Below are 20,502 nucleotides of genomic sequence, written 5' to 3' on the forward strand. Positions count from 1 at the left end.
AAATGCAATAGGACATCTGGTAATAAGTATTGCCATAGACTATTTACATGTGAATATGCAAAAGTAGATTGGATTAGAAATCAATATATTTTTTAAAAAATCCATTTATAGGGCACACTTACTAGGGTGTTTAGATAAATCCTGCCGACACAAGTACCATCCTCTAGACACCAAACACAAATTTCCCCTGAATGTGTGAGTGTCTGTAAAAGAAAAGAAAAAATATAACTCTAAGTGGAAAACAAGACTCTGTTACAGAGGCATGTTCTAAATACGTTTTCAATATGTCAATCACTCTGATAATTTAGTATAAAATTTCATTTTATTTATGTGGATTATAATTACTTCACAATCTCAACATCAATACTTCTGATTTGAACAAATATTAACTATTGTCTTTAATACAATAAGTAACATAATAACTAATTAGGATTTAAAAAGTGAAAGAATTTTTCTGTGTAATATAATTGAGAAAAAAGTCACTCGGAAATTCAATGGGATTATCGCCTAGTGAATGAACCTAAAAATAGAATATTATACATTGTTCTTTTAATTAATAGACTTCGTTTTTTAAGGCAGTATTAGGATTATAGAAAATTTGAGCAGAAAGTAAGTTACCTTCCTCCTCTACATACATAGAATTTCCGTATTACTGGCATTTCGCATTTGCCTGGCACATTTGTTGCAATTGATGGGCTGATACTGATACATTGTTATTGACTAAAGCCCATATTTTACATTAGGGTTCACTCTTTGTGTTATAAATTCTATGGGTTTTGACAAATGTATCATGACCTGTATCCACCATCACAGTATCATACAAAATAGGTTCACTGTCCTGAAAATCTCTGTTCCACCTCTTCATCTCTCCCTAACCTCCTCTCCTCGCCAAACTCCTGGCAACCACTGATCTTATTACTGTCTCCATAGTTCTGCCTGTTCCAGAATGTAATATAGAGGGAATCATATGGCCTTCTCTGATTGCCTTCTTTCACTTAGCAAAATACATTTAAGGTTCCTCTATATCTTTTCCTGGCTAAATAGCTTCTTTATTTTTCATGTTGAATAGTATCTATTGCATGGATAGACTATGGTTTGTTTATCCATTCTCCTAATGAAGGGCCTGTTGGTTGCTTCCTCTGGCGTTCTTGTTTTTCCCTCCCCTGTTGTCTTTGGATTTTCCATGAGACATCTTAAATTTGGTCTGAGATGTGCAGATTTTTCAGTTGTAATCCCACTGGATTATAAAATTAATACAATTATTGTGTGGGAAGTTCAACAAAGATTTATTAAATGCCTACTGTGAGCAAGGCACTGTGTAGACACAGGTAATGGAATATTAGAGATCATTTCAGGCCTTGACCTTGAGGAGCTAAAAATCTAGATGCTTAATTGGTTTGTTTATTGGCTCATTAATAATTCGTGGATCCAGTGGTAGTTTCTACATCTGGGCATCTGGTCCACAAGCTGTGAATCTCTGTAACTGTCTGTCTGTCTGTCTCTATAATTTTGGAGTTAGTGGTTTTTCCCTGTGACCTTAATTCTCTGATGGACCTAAGAAGAATTGTCGCTTCTGAATTTGTTCAGCTTTTTTCTTGTTGTTAGTCTCCTTACACGCTGAACTGGAAACCCGAAGTTCGTAATGTTCATTTTTACAAATAATTTTTACTCTTTCACAGGATCAAGACTGAAAGCAGCGTAAAGTAACTGCAGCGTGGTACAATTTAAATTCTGGTTTTTTTGAATACAAAAAAAAAAAAAACAAGGAGTGGGTAACATGAAAATGTGTATCAAATATCTAAATCCTAAACACGAAAATACTGTATGGAATTTTTAATTGAGCTAAAACAACTATAAGAATAGACATAATTTTTATCAGAGAACATCCGGAAGAAAAATCCCATAGTCAGAATCTCAAGATTGGAAGAAACCTCAAGTATTACTTATTCCATAGGCTATGTATTTTTTTTTTATTTGCCAGAACTCCTTAATGGGTTTGTTGATAAATCATATGAAAAGTGAAATATATTTCTTGAGATAAACAGTTAAACACCCAGAAAAAAAAAAGTTTCTTTTCTAAATGTAGAGGGTGGGGTTTTTTTCTAAGCAGAGTTCACGTTTTGTGCATGGCAGCTATTTTATTTTCATCCTCAGATGGGGCTACATCTCTCTGAAAGAGGGCAAATGCTAATAGTCTGAGTGTTGATGACTCATTAGCAATGAATGTGTTTAAAGGTCTGGCTTGGAAAGTTTGTACAGTGAATACAAACAGGATAGCTCCTGAAATTTCAATTGTTTGGCCATTTGCAGACACTTAATATTATGGACTCCCAATATGATGATGTCATTCTAACTGGGGAGCAGATTTGATGATGAAAGTGGTTGGTATTTTTACCACATCTTCGAGAATACCCTCTGTCTCCTATTTAGATCAGGTTGCACATGAACTTCCAAAATCTCATCTTTAAATCCTACTTTGAAAAAATAAAATATGCCTTACCATGCAGTATTCATTTCCAGGTGTAATAAAGTCAATTGCCTGAAATTTCCCATCACAAGCCTCTAGGATGTTTTCCAAGGTTGGCATCTCACCAAATGTATACATATAAATAGATCCCTGTTAAATATGTCCCCCCAAAAGAAAGAAAATTAATATAATTGTCATGTGGGCAGTTTGACTAGTATTTATTAGAGGCCTACTGTGAGCAAGGCACCGTGTAGAGGCAGGTAATTGAATATTAGAGATCAGCTCAGGCCCTGACCTTGAGGAGCTTAAAATCTAAATGCTTAATTTGTTTGTTTATTGATTCACCGATTCATCGATAATTTAAAATAATCAATAAATAGGATGTTCCTCTTTTCTCTAATTCCAGGCATTTGTTTTTTAAGTTATAAAATGTAACAAAAACTTGTTTCTGACTTTAAAAATAATGTCTATTGATGTAGGAAATTTGGAAGATGTGGAAAACCAGAAAAGTTGTTAAGATGAACTAAATCCTATCACACACCAGATCAATGTGGACACTAATGAAAACTTTTAATATGACTTTGTGGGAAATGCGGAGGTGTGACAAAAGCTGTCACTTTATGACTTATCATTCTCAGCTCCCAGATTCACTTCTCAAAAAAAAAAATCTGTCCTGTAAGTTATGCATCTCTGCCAAATAACAGTAATATGGCATGGTCACTTAACTAGCAATAATAAGTCCACTTTCTCCTAATCACAAATTCTTCAAGTTTACTTGAGTTAAACACGAATATTTTTGTTATTGTTTATGTAAATATACAACTCTGTAGAGTATAAAAGCTGGTAGATATTTACTTATTTCAATAAATACCAAGTGGATACACTGTGCCAGATCCTGCTCTGAATGCTGTAGCTACATCGCAGGACAAAAGAGACAAAAGGTCCCTGCCTTCATGGAGCTTACATTCTATTGAGGAGTTTGGCCATAGTTTGCTGACCTCTGCACTACATGAAAGACATAGTCACTATGTCTCACTTACAATATTGCCACAGAGAATCAGCTGTTAGTCTAATTGAAATTCCTTTGAAATAATCTGTTTTTCAATTTGACTGCTTGCAAGATTTTCTCTTTGTCTTTGGTTTTCAACAATTTTACTTTGTTAAGTGTGGATATCTTTTTATGTACTCTGCTTCTGATTCACGGGGACTCTTGATTCTGTAAATTCATGTCTTTAATCGGTTCTGAAAAATATCTCTTCAAATATTGCCTCTGCCTCATTCACTCTCCTCTCTGAAATTTCAATCAAACATATGTTATAGCTTTTCACTGTATCGGTCATGTCTCATACTCTCCCTTCTGTATTTCCTACCCTTTTGTGGCTCTGGGCTACATTCTGTATAACTTCTGATCTGTCTTCCAGTTCATTAATTCTTTCTTTGTGTCCAACCTACTGTCAAACATATTCGTTTAATTTTCACTTTGTTAGTATATTTTTCCTTTTTAGATGTTCTATTTGTGTTTTTCTCTCTTCTGTTATCTTTTTTGTTTGTTTGTTTCCTGTTCTAGATATTTTAAGTTTGTCATTTACTTGTAATTTTTTAAAACATAGTTAGCACAATTGTTTTTACTTATGGTAATTACCAGAAACTAAAGTCTTATCATATTGAAATTTAATTTCTTTTAGGCAGAAAAATCTTTGAACTTTATTTGTAATTCATCTAAAATTTTTGCCTAACAATATAAACTGCTGCTAATCCTGACCTTTGAAGGCCACCATTAATTAGGAGTCTTTCTAACAGTATAATTGAGGTGAACATTTGGTTTTATCCTGCATTTATCCCCCTCTCTTCTTCTCCTACAGAACCCATATTTTCCTTAAAGAACCACTCATGACCCCAATCCCAGTCCATGTTTGGGTAGGCTGACTATACTCAGAGTCCATGGGTAGGCATGTTACTTAGGCCTGGCCAATCAGAGCTTAGAATCCATATGGACATAGTGATGTGTCTAGATTCCAAGAAATATTTTCCATCAAATATCTTTCCCCCAGAGTCACTAAGAAGATAGAAATATAAACTAGAATTACGGGAGGCTCTCTTGACATAACAGGGGAGAGTTTGCATAGAAAAAGAGGTGGCAGAGAGAAAACGGCTGATAGATAGTAGGAAAACAAGGCCAGTGGCATTATGGGAGCTTGTGGATTCAGATCGACTCCTTGACCTTTCAGTTATGGGTACAAAAACAAACAAAAATCTCTTGTTATTAAGTCCTTTTAAATTGTTTTGTTTTTTCATTTGCAACTTAAATAGCCATGATAGTTGAGTTTCATTATGAAGCATACACTGCCCTTCGTTTCTGTCCTGCAATGATGATGATAATATCTAAAAATTTTATATTAAGAAAGCACCATCTAGCATACCTTTTCTGTTTTGATTAATAATAGTTTGTAACTGGGAGAAAACATCAAATATTCCACAGGCTCTTCAAAGTGAAGAAAATCCTCTACTGTGTAACATGAATCTTTAATAATAAAAGAATACACAAAGCCATCCTGGAGACCAAAAACAATGAGGTAAGTGCAGAAAATCAGTCAGTCAATGCATAATATACTTTCCTCATCAGACAACTAAGATTTATTGATTACCATCTGTTGTTTATTTTTTTAATCATCATTTATATTTACATTATCTAGAATGCTCTGCCTACTTATCTTTATTTAGGTAACTTTTAACCATGTTTCCTGGTCAAGTTTCAATTTTATCTCTTTTGTTACATATTTTTCAATTACCTAAAATTTTACCGACCTCTCCTTTCTTTGAGTTTCTCTAGCATCTATCTTCTTAACACATTCTTTATTATACAGGAAGTGGGGCAAATGAGGTAGAGTTTCTTGTGTGGCTTGTATATGTAGCAGTTTCCTTATTTCTAAGGACACTAGTCTTAATGTATGTTCTTTAATCATTGTTATGTGCATTTCTTATCTCTCTAAATGACCAAAAGGTAGAGAGTGTGCTATTTCCTTTATATTCTTTACAGGTTGGTTGATTGCAAATGGATTCAAGATAACTACTTTTAAGATGAATCTGAGTTACTTCTACAATAGTGAAGAGGCTTTGGGCATATTCATCCATCATTTCTAGATTAGACCCCATTATAACTAAGAGTAGGCATTTACGAGATGACTGGGTTCAGACACTTGCAACCTGGGGGTGGGGGGAAATATGCAAGGTGGTTTCTCTAAGCTTATCATCATTCTCTACCCCTCATCAGAGCAGATGCTCCAATTATTCCTTTAAATTATGTTTTTAAAAAACATCAAGAATGGCCTTAGGAAGGACAAGAGTCAAAAAAGGCCATAAGTACAGACTAAATATAGGAGGTTGCAAAGTTAGGGGTAGGGGATTACAAACTGCGTATACCTTTAGGAGCTTCTCATTTGTGGAGCTACATCTCTAACCCCAACATCATTGCCTAACTGCCCTCAGGGTCTTAGAGATGTGATCTGTGGCAATAGAAGAGACAAAGCTAACAGTAGTTTCAAGAAGCTACCAGTAGACCTGAGGTTTTAGTGTAGGTTGGCTCCAAACCTTAGCATGGATTACTGTAGCATGGGAAAGTCACATGGTCTAACCACTCTTCATACGTACTGATGCTGAGTGAGCTAGGTAAGACTTAGTTCCTTCATCAATAGCTTCTGCTTGGTAGGATTATTGTGAAGAGCAATAAAATAATGCAAGCAAAGCACTTAGCATGGTGCCTGGCACAAAATAAGCACCAACTAAATGAAGGTTAATAATACCAATTCCAAGACAGACAATAACAATATGATACAGGTAAGCTAAATGGGCACACGCAAGAGGCTAAGCTGAAGGTTAGAAAAAAAGGTTCCATTTGTATCTGGCAACCCAGTACATTAAGTGCACAAACGGTCATGGAATTGGGTGACAAACATTAGATGTTTTGGGGGCATAAATGTATGCCAGTTCATTACATTGTCGATCCTACTTTTGTATATATTTGCAATTCTTCATAATGTTTTATAATAGCATCCTAAAAGGAAACAATTTTAATTAATAATCTGACAGAATCTGACATCCCAAATTATGGCTCATGGTAGTAAATGGAAGTAAATGGAAAATGTATATTCTCTTTTTCCCCCTCTTTAATTTTGCCTCCTCCAACTTCCATCGCTGACCCATGAATGTTGCCATTTCCCTCTAAGGACTGGTTCTCTGCAGGTGGGGCGTCTCCTTCCACATGCTCGCAGCACCCCAGAGCCTAGCACTCCCCCGGGGCCTGGTGCTCCCGAGGTATGGTGTGTGGGTCCACCTGAGGCGTGAACCCAGGACCTTCTGTGTGTAAAGCGGACATGCTGACCACTACACTATGGAGCCACCCTGCATATTTTCTTGAGAGCAATTAATTTTAAAGAAAAAAATACATTACGATTCCAGAAGCAAGCACGCCTCCCTTCTGATATGCCAAGGTGACCGGACTGAAAAAATCTCTTCCATCTTTTGGAAAAGAAAAACAAGGGACAATAGGTGACACATAACTAAAAGTACAACACAAAGTAATTAATCTCGTTTGCTTTCCTAGGACAATTTATCTCTTTGTAATCTTTTTTTTCTAAAATCAACTTCACGTTAGAATATGTGCTATGATGCCTCCCACATAATGGATAATAAAAGCTGCTTAGCAATAATTATTGATGTAAATCACACAAGTTTTTTAAGGTTAGTAGTATCAGATCTATGTAACTATAACATTGTAGAATTATTTAGTAGCTATATTTTCTTTTTGAGAGAAGTATTGTCAGAGACTTTAAGAGGCCAGAAAAAAAAAAACTATATAACTATCATCAAGCTGTACTTAGGATTTGTACATTTTATAGTATGTAAATTTATACCTTAGTAGATAAAGCTCAGTGAATAAAAGTAAAAAGAATATATGTTGTTGATAAAATATTGTCCTTGAATGTTGTATAGCTGAAACTAATATAATCTTATAGGTTAACTATACCTCGATAAAAAAATATATTGTCCTCAGTGGAAAAAAACAAAAGCATATTACCTGTTATATAGATAAACCCCAAGGACTACAAGGTCAAAAGCTCAGTTAGCATCCATTGAATTACTTGTTTACTGTATAATATGTGCTTGGCATTTTGCCGGATGCTAAGAAGCATACTGTCTTTTCCTTCACGGACAAGTCACCTCTCAGCAGTCCCTTCTTTCCCAATCCAACTGCCACTGTAGTTCAGCTTCTTATGACAACCTCCCACCCCGCCCCCATCTAGGGGCCTGCTGGTTATAGCCACATGCTTCTAGGATTGTCCTTCCCTGAATAATGGCTAAATTAATCTCCTCAAGCACAATTCCATTCAGAAGTTTTTGATGTCTGCCTACTGTCAGCTGAAATAAGCATAAACACCTTAGCTGGACATATAAGGTCAGATATAGCTTCGATGTCCCTTTGTTCCCCACTATCCCTGTGTAAAACTTGATGTTCCAAACAAACTGGACCACTTCTTGCATCTTCACCTTCCCCACATTTTTTGTCTAGGCAGATACCATTGCCAAAAAGTCCACCTACCCTCATCTCTGCCTGTGACCCCACCCTTCAGGGACCATTTCAAATGCCACCTTCAAAATGACTTAAGAACAACAAAGACTTAACTTGGCCTGTTTCCCTCTTCTGAATTCCCATGGCACTTCACAAAGTGAAATCATTCTAATCTATCTGGTTGTAATTAACTGGCTGCTTGTCTTATTCTCTTTTATATAAAATAAATCCCTTGAGGGTAGAGATAATGAATTATATATTTGCTACCTATGTCAGCTCTGAAGCACTTTGCTTAGTGCCTTCTACATCATAGAGGCTAAACAATACCTGTTTGAAAAGATGCATAATATGCCATGAAAATTATTAGAAATACTACCCAGGAAGGAAATAGTGAACAGTATGAGACTACATATGATTAAGTCCTAAATTATCTATAATATACTACAAGTGTGATAGGAGTTTGGAAATGAGAAACATTATTTTATAATTAATTTTACAAACACATTTTGGTGCTAATTTACTCTGTAGCAATCTCTGGGATTAAATTTTGGAACCTAAAAATTAGTAAAACACTGTTACTGACATCAAAGAGTTGATGACTAGTGGGAAAGACAGATATGCACATGGGGCATTATAATAGCCCAGGATGAGGCTCTCCCAAAGCAGAGTCTGAAGGAACCCCAGACAGGGGCACCTAATGGTGCAATGAAGGTTGGGATGAGGACAAGGAAGGCTCCACGGTGGGCAATTTCACCAGGTAGACAAAGGAGAGGAAGACATCCTAGACAAAGGTAACTGTAAATGCCAGCAGGCAGAATCTGGGGAGAGCACAGGAAAAATTAGAACTTCTGAAAGGCTCAAGTGAGAGTCTATAGCCATGTTACCCTGATCAAGCTCAATCCCATCTGATCTTGGAAGCTAAGCAGGGTTGGGCCTGGTTAGTACTTGGATGGGAGACCACATAGGAAGACCAGGTGCTGTAGGCCTAAAAATTAAGGGATTATAAATTGACAAGGCCCTTGTAATCTGTGAGGTCAACCAAGGGTTGCCTCACAAATAAACAAATAGATAGATTAGATTGTGGGCTGATACTGTGGATGCAGGCCCTTGTAATCTGTGAGGTCAACCAAGGGTTGCCTCACAAATAAACAAATAGATAGATTAGATTGTGGGCTGATACTGTGGATGCGAGACTAGAGAGTGAACCAACCCTGAGGGGTACAGGTGAGAGCAAAAGGAAGCGAGAAGGCTGGGGAGGAAAGTTAAACTCAGTGGTCTCTGTTTTACTAGCGAAGTGTGAGTCGGGGAATGAGAGAGAGCATAGATGAGAGACACTGCTGTAGGAGGTGGTGTCTGAGCCGGGAACTGGAGAATTCAGAGAGCAAAGCGGCAAGCCAACAGGCTATGAGGCACGTCTGTGAAGCGATGTGAAGAACTGACTGGCTAGACAGAAAACTACTAGGCAGTAGAAGCAACTAATACTAATGGCGAAGGATCAGATTAGAGGGCTTAAAAGTCAAGGAGGAGCAGTCCTCGAGTTTCATGTTGACAATGGTCTTCAAGAAGGGCTGTTGGACAGCAACGAGCTGCCTGGTTTGGGTCAGTTATAGATTAAGGTCAATGAAATCAGTCCTGAGGTTGCCGCCAAAATCAAGGCGTGAAATAAGAAGAGCAACTGGAAGGAAGAGCGAATTGGGCAGGTTTGGGGAGCTTATCCTGGCAATGTTTCCTTCTCAAAGGGTCTACACCTAGTACCTTCTGTGACTGAGGCCCAACTCTGGCCAGAGCTGATAGGACCAGGAGTAGACACCAGATCTGAAGAGACTAGATCAGGTTCTCTTACAAATTCTAACCACTCAACATAAAGGTAATTTTCAAGATGGCAGTTGGACTTAAAAGAGAAGACCATTATGGTTAAAAGGGTTGAGAAGGGGAGAGGGCAGGAAAGAATATGATTAGTTTATTAAACAAAACAGTCACATGTACAGGAAAGGATATAGCATAGTAGCTAAGAACTTGGACTCAGAAGTCTTATTGCCTGGATTTAGATAGTAGCTCCACAGTTTACTAGTTACATGAATTTGGGATGTTTGTTAACCCCTCAATGCCTCTATTTACTCATCTACATCCCGGAGATAAAAATGTACAGCTGTTTTGAAGATTATATGAAATCTGCATTATAGAGTAATTGCACAATGCCTAGAACATATTACATTTAATAAACATTAGGTAGCTAGAAGGAACAAGACTTGGCAACTACCTACAGGAAAAAAAAAGAAGAAGGAATCAAAGATGTCTCTGAGAAAGAGAAAATAGGAAACAAAACATCTATCTTCAAGTGCAAAACTGTCACCAAAGCTACACTTCCGGGAATATGAAGCAAAACCATTTCTCACCTAGTGGTGATCTGCCTTCTGCCTTATTAAGCACAGTGGCCTTCAGGTTTTCTCCATTAATCAATAAAAGATGACCCTCTTCACAGCCAACGTATAGGTCACTTGTTGGAGTCCAGCAGTGCACAGTTGGGTGAAGCAAAGGATATAGATCATCTTTGGGCTTCAGGAAAAGATTAGAAACCTTGTGTTAAGACAACAATTATGCCTTAAGGACAAGAGAAATACCCATCAAAACAATTTCCAAGAGGAAATAAACGAATATGGACATACAGACGTGCATTGGCCCCACTATTTGCCAAGAGCTAAGTGAACTTCTCCTTCCTTCCTCCACTTCTCTCTCTATCTTTTAATTCACTAGGAAAAAATAAAACATATTTGCCAACACAATCAGTTCTAGAGAATGTCTACGCCATTTCCTTTGTTTGTATTTTGAATCTGAGGAAGTCGTTGTCTAGCTACAATCACCCTTTTTGAGGAAGACTTCTGTCAATATTTCTCACTCCTGGTTCTGCAGGCGGCATGAATGTGATTTTCCTGCAGTGGCTGTGGAGAAGTGGGCTGACATTCTTTGCTTAGTTTGCTTTCATGGAGAATGAGAAGAGGACATTTTGTCTGATTTTGGTGGCCTTTCTAATTCGGTTGATGAAACATCCTATGTGACTTTGATTCCCTGGAAAACTCAAAGAAAAATGCATAAAATCTGTGGGACAGACCCAGAAGGAAAGCTGGCTTTAGGGCTAAAAATAATAAGGAGCAAAGATCTAAGACAAATTTTTTTTCCTGGAAAGGACAAGGTAGTAAATATTTTAGGCTTTGTGGACCACATAGGCCTGCCTCTGTAACATATCTGTTTGTTCCTCTTCCTTTCTTTCTTTTTCTTTCTTTCTTTCTTTCTTTCTTTCTTTCTTTCTTTCTTTCTTTCTTTCTTTCTTTCTCTTTTTTTCTCCTCCTCCTCCTCCCCCTCCTCTTCCTCCTCCTCCTCCTCCTCCTTCTTCTGCTTCTTCTGCTTCTTTTTTTTGTTTTTTGTTTTTTTTTGTTTTTGAAAATCCTTTAAAAAGTGTAAAAAACATTCTTAGCTTGACCATAAAAACACACATCATAGTCTATTGAGTCCTGCCTTAGACAGTAAGACCTCACTCAGTATTATACCTCCTGCAGCCTAAAATGCTTGTGTCCACTGGGGAGAGGCTGCTTACACTGTCAGCACAGAATAGGCCTCCTTGTAAGCCTAGGACCACCTGCCCTCCTTCCTTGAGGCCAAGGTAGCTCTGACAGTTATTTTGGGCATGTCCCACCCCCATCCCACCCCATCACAGCATCAATAAGATTCTGAATTAAGGATACAGTAATATAACACTCCTTCTCTATTTAAACAAGTCGAACTTATCAGCTTACATGTTTGTTTGTTTAACTTATATTGAGAACATAATGCTTAGTACTATCTGAACTTTTCATTATGCTATACTATTATTTAGAACTGCATTGGCTACAACATAGTGTCTTTTTTTTCTTTAGGCATCCTTACGCCCATAGGAACAGAAAATATTTTTAATAAGCCATTGGCCAAATTACCAGAATTGTTAAATTCCTTGAGAGCTCTATGTTTATTTCATTCATTTATTCATTCATCGAACAAATATTTATTGGATACTTATTACATTCTAGGCACAGGAATGTGGCAGTGAACAAAACACACACACAAAAATGCCTGCCCTCATAGGGCTTACATCCTGGTGAGGGGAAACAGAGTAAAAGTAGGTTAAGAAGTTAAATACATAGAATGTGATGTATTGAAAAGTGCTGTGGAGAAAAATAAAGCAGGGTAAGTTGAAATCGGTTCCACAATTGGGGAGTGCTTAAAACCATATGGACAATAGTTTTTCCATTCAAAACTTCCCAAAGTATGCAAGGCAGCTTTCTAATAAATACTCGATTAATTGAATTAACATTATACACTGCTCTTTTAATTTAGAAAAGATTTGTCATTTCAAGGTGAAGCAGATGTGACATTGCAAAAGTAACGATTTCTACCAGATTCTCAACTGATATAAACATTGCATAACTGACGTTTCAATAAACATTTATTGAGTGTTGATTATATACCAGGCATTGTGCCAAGTCCTAAGGAATTCCATTTCTCAATAGGTTACTCACTGAGGGGAGGAGTAGTATCAACAAATATCAGAATCAGAAAACGTGGCAGGTTAAAGTTGAAGGGTATTTAAATGTTATGGGCACAACCATAAAAAAAGCAATTGGTTCCTCTTGATGGAGTGAAGGAAGTACATATAGAGTTATCACTTGTGATGGACCTTGAAACATGACTAAGATAGAAATTGTATATAGGAGCAATCATCATGATAATTTTTAAAAGGATAGAATGACTGTGATTATATAATTGGTCTATTTCATGCCTTCATACCCTTGGATTGTTAGAAAATGAATACTTGAATAACAATCTGGTCACTCAGTAGGCCAAAAAAAGAGGACAAAAATCACCAAGACGGATTAACATGCTGCTAATTAATGGCATTTTCTTGCGGTCTGAGACTTGACTGATAGAAAAGATTTACTCACTGGACAACATTATGTAATCATCATAACTTAAGTTTCTTGGGTTGTCTTGACGACATGTAACTTTAAACTGCAAATCACAAAAAGACAGACGTGTCTCGGTATAGTAATGGGCTCAAAATCTTAAAGACACACACACGTCTGGTTCTCACAACACTGACACCAGTGAATCTGCACATACGCAACAGAAGGCGAGGGTGAAAACTTGGAATTTTCTGGCCTTGGAATGTTAAACTAGTATCGTATGCGGCTTTTCTTACTTTAAAATAAACCTGGGCTCGTCTTCCTATTATTTCCTTTCATCAATTAATATGGTCTATGTCATCGAGTAGAAATATTTTTTAACTCTGAAAATACTGAGCATTGTAAAAGAAAAGGCGCTAATAGTATTTAAAAATCTTTGTTGATAACACCAATTCCTTGTTCAGTCCTCTGGAGTCACAAATCAAACACTTTGGTCACTTGGAAACCAAACATAAAATATTCGAGTCCAATTTAATATTGCTTTAGAAAATATAAGCACCTGAATGTGTTTCAGAGTATGTGAGTTTATAAAAGAGATTCTTATTTAGCAACGTTTCCCTTTTTTAAGAAAAAAAAAAAAAGTAGATGGAAAAAGGAAATGGGACATGTGAGATTAAATTAATTGCCTTGGATTCAGTTTCTAGCCGGATAACATCTATAATTGATTCCCCTCATACTACTACTGGATATCGTTGCTAATGCCCTAACTAAGTTGTATGTTATGACACAGGCCTATCTAAAGGCTTATAATGTGCCTTTCCAGTGTCAGTTGCAAGAGAGATAATAGGAGTATCTAATGTCTATAACTTTGTAAAAATCCATAGCCTGCCCATTTCTAAGACTCTCATACAGATCAAGTCATTACTTATTTCTTTGCAATTTGGTATCCAGGTCACAAGAAATGCCGTTCAAAAGAAAAAAATAGAATCAAGACATTTGAAACCTATTTTTGGTTATGCTTTCAATCATTGTACAGGCATTAATTAATGTGTTAGCCATTTTTCTCACCTTCTTTAACTTTAAAATGAAAAAAAAAATTACTAGGAAAGTTAATTTCTAATTTAACAAAGTATATGGTTTTATTAATATTTCCTGTATAATTTAGAGATGTCAAACTTTACCATTAAATTTCTATTTTCAGAAAAAGGTTAAAATGTACTGAGTACAAAAGTCCTAGGAAATAAAAATATCTGTTTAATTATGAGCATTTTTCAGAATGGTAACTCTACATTTAAGTATTTATGGAAGGCATTCATAGCATTTTTCAAATGACAAGGACAATTGCCTCAATTTAAAATGTTTATGTAGGGTTTATCATGTTGGTGCAAAATGCGATGCGTGAGGGCTCCTACAGAAATTTACAACAGAAAAACAATTTTTTTGATAGTTAAAAATTTGGGATATTAAGCATCAAATACTAAATATAGAAACATTTTTTTCAAGTTGTAAACCCTGATGGTTGATCTATTTGTGTTTACTTTGCTGCCCTGCTGTGGCTGAATGCGGTTGTGTATCCAAAGCTGAGATGTGTGTTATCAACAGGAGTTAGTCATTTTCTGTGATTTAAAAAGTGAATAATCGACATCCTTTAGAGGAAACACGAGGAGCATTCATTTTCTCTTGCTTGCCAGAGATTTTTTTAATAAACTACCACACCGAATTATTTTTAGCATCTATACCTTAATTCTCTGCAGTGGTCAAAAACATTTGGGAACCTCTATTTCCTTCATCCACATCTTGGAGCGTTAACACAAACATTAGCATAATGGAGATGGGAGAGGCTTAGAATCAAGCCCTTTAACCTTCGTCTCAAAGGCCCTGTGCTGCTCTCTGCTCCCTGCCCCGCTCCTGAACATCACCTGCACCTCACACTCCTTTTACTTCCGCGCTCCAGCTATATGGGTCTTCTCTCGGATCTTCCCCCAAGACAAACTTTGCACATGCAGTTTCCCTTGCCTAAACACTCTCTACCCTGTAGCAAGAGTAATGTCTCCCAATCCTTAAAGTCTCAGTTTAAGCGTCATCCCGCTGGAGGCCTTCCTTGACTAGCATGTGTTAATCTTATGCTCACCTCCATCCCTCAATTATCCTGTTATAATAATTACCATATTTCGTAATGACTTAATGTATCTCTTTCCTTTGGTATCATTGCTCTGTCTTCCTGTTGGAATGTAACCTCTAAGAGGCAGGGATTACGATGCCTGGTTGGTCACCATGTGATCCTATTATCTAAAACAGTTCCTGATATATAGAAGGAGCTTGATAAATCTGCTGAATGAATAAATGAATAAATAAATGAATAAATGAATAAATGAATGAGTGTACAACTGCTGACAAACTCCCTTTCGAAACTTCCTTCCACTGTTTTCCGTGGTCTTGTTCTCTTCTGGATTTGTCCCAACTTTGGTAACTGTCGCTTCTCAGGCTCTGCTTCCTGCTCCCAACTCTCGGCAGTTTCCTCTCTGGCTCTCTTCCCTGACACCCTTCCTCTCCTTTTCATCACACCCCTCTCCCAGGGCTTCTACTATCCTTTCTGTGAGAAAGATTCTGACATCTGTGTATCTCTAGCCCTGTCTTCTAACACCGAGTGCACTTTGCCAACTTCTACCTAGCATCTCCACCTGGATGTGTTCCCAGCACCCCAAATTTGTATGTCCAAAACTGAAAATCACATCTGGGCTCCCCGTTTCAGTCAGCAGTACCATCATCCCCCCAGTCACTCAAACTCATAACTCCAGAGTTTTCATCTCTCATGGTCTCCAGGGCTAATCTGTTGTAAAAACCAGGATGATCCCCTCTATCCTGCATGTCTTACGGGATGGTTATGAGGAGGCAAACAGGAAGAGGTACCAGGTAATTACCCTGAAAGTTTCTGCCTCTTTGCCCACTAGCCCAGCCACGGCTGAAAGTGGAAGCACGGGTCCGTAGATAAGATCTTTCGGCAATGAGTCGGGGAAAACTACGTCTTTTTCATTAAAAAATGACCCGTCTTCCATAGGTAGCTTTACCGACCTGTAGAAAAAAGAAACATCAGAATAATCGAATTAACAGAAACTAGTCGTTAATGTAACTGCTGCATACTGGTGGGAAACAAGGCGGGAAGGTATTATAACATCAAAAACTAACAAAACAAAATAGATAAAGGCCAAATAGATTTTAAAATACATATCATAAAAGGACAAGTAACGTTTACATTGAATACATGTGGATTTTCAAAGTTAACATCTAAAGCAAGATTATAAATTTGAATATTGATGTGGTCAGGCAGGTAAAGTGTGGTAAGGTGGTGACTGTGCCAAATGGGAAATTGTCCTCTTAAAAGTGGCAGGCACCACTCAGCTCCCACCAGGAGGGCTTGCTGACATGTGAGAATTTTGGTTCTAAAATTTCAACCTGAATATTTATAAAAATCTCTCAAATTTTAAATGTTGGCCATCAATTTGAATAAAAACACTGTGGGCCAAAATAAACATATAATAGGTTGTATTCAGCTACCTTTATGACTCTTTGGTATCAAGATTCATTTTCAAATTTATCGTATCTACTTTTAACCTATAATATGACTATTAAGATGAGTTTGGGGGAATTCATGGCTTTATGCATTAAATTCAAATTTTCCTTGGTTGTGTTTTATGATTGATGAATACTTTTGTAAGATGATTATAAAGAACTACTTACTACTCAAATGTAAGGCTTAAGTATTTCTAAATTCTGCTTGCTTTTAAACAAGAAAATCTACTCACTTTGCCTCCCATTTTACTTGTTTATAGAAAAATCACAATTCAGCATTAAGAACTAGAAGAGAATATTCAAGGGATGCAAAAAGAGAGAAGGGTACGATAAGTTACTTGTCTACCCCGACAAGGATCTGCTAGAGACATTATCCACTCTATGAAAAGATACTGTGTTGTTACCTCTGCCTAGAGACAGATTTGGTTATTCAGTGAGTTCTTGTAAAAATGAAATTGAGATATAAAGAGTACTGTGCAGGAAGAAGTGCCTCTCTTAGGGTTCTGCATTTAGAAAACTTGCATTTAGCCTTACATTTCTCTTAAGAAGGCAATTTTTCAAAAATTGCCATTTCAAGGATGATCACATGGCCAACATCTCAGTCTTTACTTGGGGGAATATGGTCAGTTCAGGGGCACCTTGAGTCTTTGAACTCTTATCAACAAGGACACTGTTATCATCAACTATGACCAGGACATTGGTCATAGAACTCTCTTTGACCCAGTTCTAGTCAAATAAATAACTACCATCATTCAACTATATCCAACTACCTTTTTACCTTTTTGTTTGTAGATAACGTGGCTGAAGGTATAATCTATGTATAAAATTTCCATATATAAAAGTTTCTTGTTTTGGAGATTCCAATTGGGCATCAAAATAATAGGAGTGATAAGTCATAACCATCCCTTTAATATAATAGGCATGTTTTGAAATAATGAGTTCAAATAAAATTTTGGAAAATTAAACTACGTTAGAAAAAGCTCTAGAAAGACTTGATATTTAAAAGAAACTTGTTGGGAAATCAAGTCATAGAGAATCTTTTTGAAATGCAAACAACCACTCCAGGGTCATTACCTGTGTAGAAAGATGTTATAACTTAAGGTGTATGTACAAAGCCATTTAATTCATCAAATGAGTCCAATCACATTGCATGAATGCAAAGACCACAGCTTTACTGTATTGCAATGAAATCCCTTACTTTGGTTTGAAGTAATGCTCCTGGTTACTTCTTTCAATGGTCCACACAGTCACTGAACTTGGATTTGACAGGCACAGCTGGCGCCAGTTCATGGGGTTAAAAGTCATCTGGCTCATATCCATACCAAGTTGTGACTTTTTGCACAAAATGACACTCGATTCCCAGTTCCTTAGAGAAAAATCACATCTGGTGAAAAATAATTCATTTGAATTTCATATCTTGAGAACATTTATTTAGTTATTTGAACCAATTTACATAAATTGATAATTTATTATATAATTTATATAATCTATGACATTAATATCAAATTACAAATAATTATGTTTATAATTATACTGTACCTGTCTAAGAAAGCAAAATAACTATTTTTTAAATATTACTCCATCATATACTACCACGTCTAACTTATCTTCCTTATTAAATTTGTATTTAACTCATTTAAATCTAGAAAATGGAATATATCATCACATTTGCTGAAAAAAAAGTGTAGGTGTCCAAGTCTCTAAACTATTTATGAGTACTCCATGGATCTGGGTGTACTTTACATATTGATGTCAATTGATCATCTACTGAATTTTTGAAATCATAGTACTGGTACTTTTAAATGAATTCATTTATTCACTTCAGAGAATATCTTGAACGTCTACCATAAGCAAAGTCCTTTGCTAAATGAAATGAAAAATAAAATTAATGTGTGCTCTCCCCTTGTACAAAGAGCCAGCCTTCCGTTCAGAGTTGTGACTGGGAAACTGGAACTAATACATACTGGGCTCGCCTTGTCTTTCAGCTTCCTCCTCCTCTCACCTCCTTCCATCCCCATCACAAGTACCCTGTCCATCATATCAACCTTTCTCTTGCTGGTATTGCCAGTTCCTTGGACTTTTGGACTTTTTGCCTCAGATGTCTGGCAAAAACCACCAACCCTGGGTGGATACGACTGAAAGCCTGGGCTGCTGGAGACATAGCAACAAAGATCACAGGAGTAGGTGTGTCAGGGACATAAATTCCTGGTTACTGCCTCCACTGGAGTCTAAATACAACCTCCAATCCTACTGTTTCTCTGGTCAGTTCTCTCCCAGATTCTCTAAAGCAATCATTTTTAACATTCTTCATTTTCCTGAAGCCTCTTACCTTTCCATCTTACTCTCGGTAAATGGCCTTGATTCCCGTGAAGCAGACAGATGCCATCAGCTGAGAATTCCCTCAAATTCTTGCTATTAAGCATAACAACCTGTCAGAATGTGTATCACTCTTTCCTTCTCTTCTCCTGTTACAATTGAGTAGGAAGGCACATCCCTCCTACTTAAGGCCAATTTCACAACTCGTGCTCTGGATCCTACAAGTCTTGCCTTCTTAGGAATTTAGTTTATCTACTATTCCTTCTCCTCTGCATCTTTAAGCTCTCTCTCCTGACTCCTACTTCCCTCAATTTCACCCTTCCATGTTTTTCTCTCCTCCCCTTTAAACCAAACTCACCGATCGAGTTGTTCTGAATTCACATTCAGGGGAATAGGGAAGCCCCTGGGCACGTGGAGCAGGCATGAGGTGATGCACAGGTGGGGTGTACACACAGGAAGTTAGTCAAAGCCTACACAATTGGATAGTCCCTGAGTCAGCTAGTCAGAATAGATGACCTAGGCCCCAGAGACAATGGGAGACTGCTTTTTAAGTCCCTTTGATTGGTGTTTCTTTAGGTTCTGTCCAAAGTTCCTATTTAGGTCTTATTGACTTTTAGTACTTTGATTGCCAATCTGATTTAACAACTCCCAAATGCTTACCTCCAGTCCACTCTCCTGAGCTCCAGTCCTGGATATCTGTGACAGAAGCATAGTGTGTCTCTCAACATCTATTCTCCATTTATCCCTCTGAGTAACAGAATCCCTGGTTTTTTAGCCAAGCACATGGTCACTTGCCATGAGTACCATATTTCCCAGCTCTCCTTGCAGCTCAACATTGCTTGTGACTAAGCTAACCAAAGTACTCTAAGTGTCAGTGATTTGTGCAACTTCCAGGCTATGCATTCCAAAAAAGGTTTGTCCCCTTTCCCTTATCCTTTTGCCTTCTCGCTGGCTCTCCAAAATACATGGGTGGTGCCCCCACTTTAGACCAGAGATGAGGGCAACACCCTAGGAGTAGAAGAGCAAGAGAGTGGAAGACTGGCCCCCTGAGTCTGGGTATCCACCACACCAGCCATGAACGCTCATATCCAGACTGCTGCACGTGTGAGAAAGCAAGTTTTCGCTCGTTTAAGCCACTTCTTTAACGTAATTTGGGTTTCTGTGACAGCAACTGAACCTAAATCCTAACTAATATATCAACTGCCAATTAGATGTCTCCATTTACTTATCTCATGCACCCTCAACTCAGCTTGTCCCAACCTACCTTCCCTCCTCCCATGCCCTTGATATCTTTTTGAATAGCGCCATAATGTCCCCAAGTTGCTCAAGTCATGACTCTGAGTATAACCCTCAACACTCTCTCTCCCTCAGCACCACGCCCAACAGCCAGGCAGCCACCAAATCCCATGGGGTTGCCTCCTCAACCCCTCCCGAATATCTCCACTTCCCTCAGAACGGTAGTCCATGTCGCAGTCATCCCTCACTGGGACCACCATGGCCTACTAACTGATGTTCATTTCTTATTTCCCTCCAATACACCTTCCATGATACAACTAAAAGGAATACTCTTACATGCAGATCTGAATCTATTGTATCTCTGCTTAAAACCCTTTACCTGTTTCCCATTGACTTTAGGGTAAAGGATGTGC

General features: G+C 37.5%; 1 protein-coding gene and 1 non-coding gene across 7 annotated transcripts in view; one reads left to right on the plus strand and one right to left on the minus strand.

Annotated features, from left to right (window-relative positions):
• Positions 1-20,502, minus strand: part of CFAP43 (cilia and flagella associated protein 43) — a 71,960-nt gene that overhangs the window by 44,163 nt on the left and 7,295 nt on the right. For 4 of the 6 annotated variants that reach the window (XM_016154453.2, XM_016154457.2, XM_016154456.2 and 1 more), the window contains exons 4-10: positions 17,736-17,903; positions 15,889-16,039; positions 10,430-10,589; positions 6,915-6,982; positions 4,888-5,019; positions 2,501-2,617; positions 123-203 (exon numbers count right to left, since the gene is read on the minus strand). In XM_016154453.2, the coding sequence (XP_016009939.2) occupies positions 123-203; positions 2,501-2,617; positions 4,888-5,019; positions 6,915-6,982; positions 10,430-10,589; positions 15,889-16,039; positions 17,736-17,903 (877 nt within the window). Of the gene's footprint in view, positions 1-122; positions 204-2,500; positions 2,618-4,887; positions 5,020-6,914; positions 6,983-10,429; positions 10,590-15,888; positions 16,040-17,735; positions 17,922-19,513; positions 19,550-20,502 lie in introns of all 6 variants that reach the window. The other 2 variants (XM_016154454.2, XM_016154455.2) reach the window with 2 other exon arrangements.
• On the plus strand, positions 8,901-9,019 carry LOC118604749. The gene has a single exon (XR_004951797.1). It is a non-coding gene; the product is annotated as a 5S ribosomal RNA (ribosomal RNA).

Source organism: Rousettus aegyptiacus, unplaced genomic scaffold, assembly GCF_014176215.1.
Source record: "Rousettus aegyptiacus isolate mRouAeg1 unplaced genomic scaffold, mRouAeg1.p scaffold_m13_p_6, whole genome shotgun sequence".
NCBI lineage: Eukaryota > Metazoa > Chordata > Mammalia > Chiroptera > Pteropodidae > Rousettus > Rousettus aegyptiacus.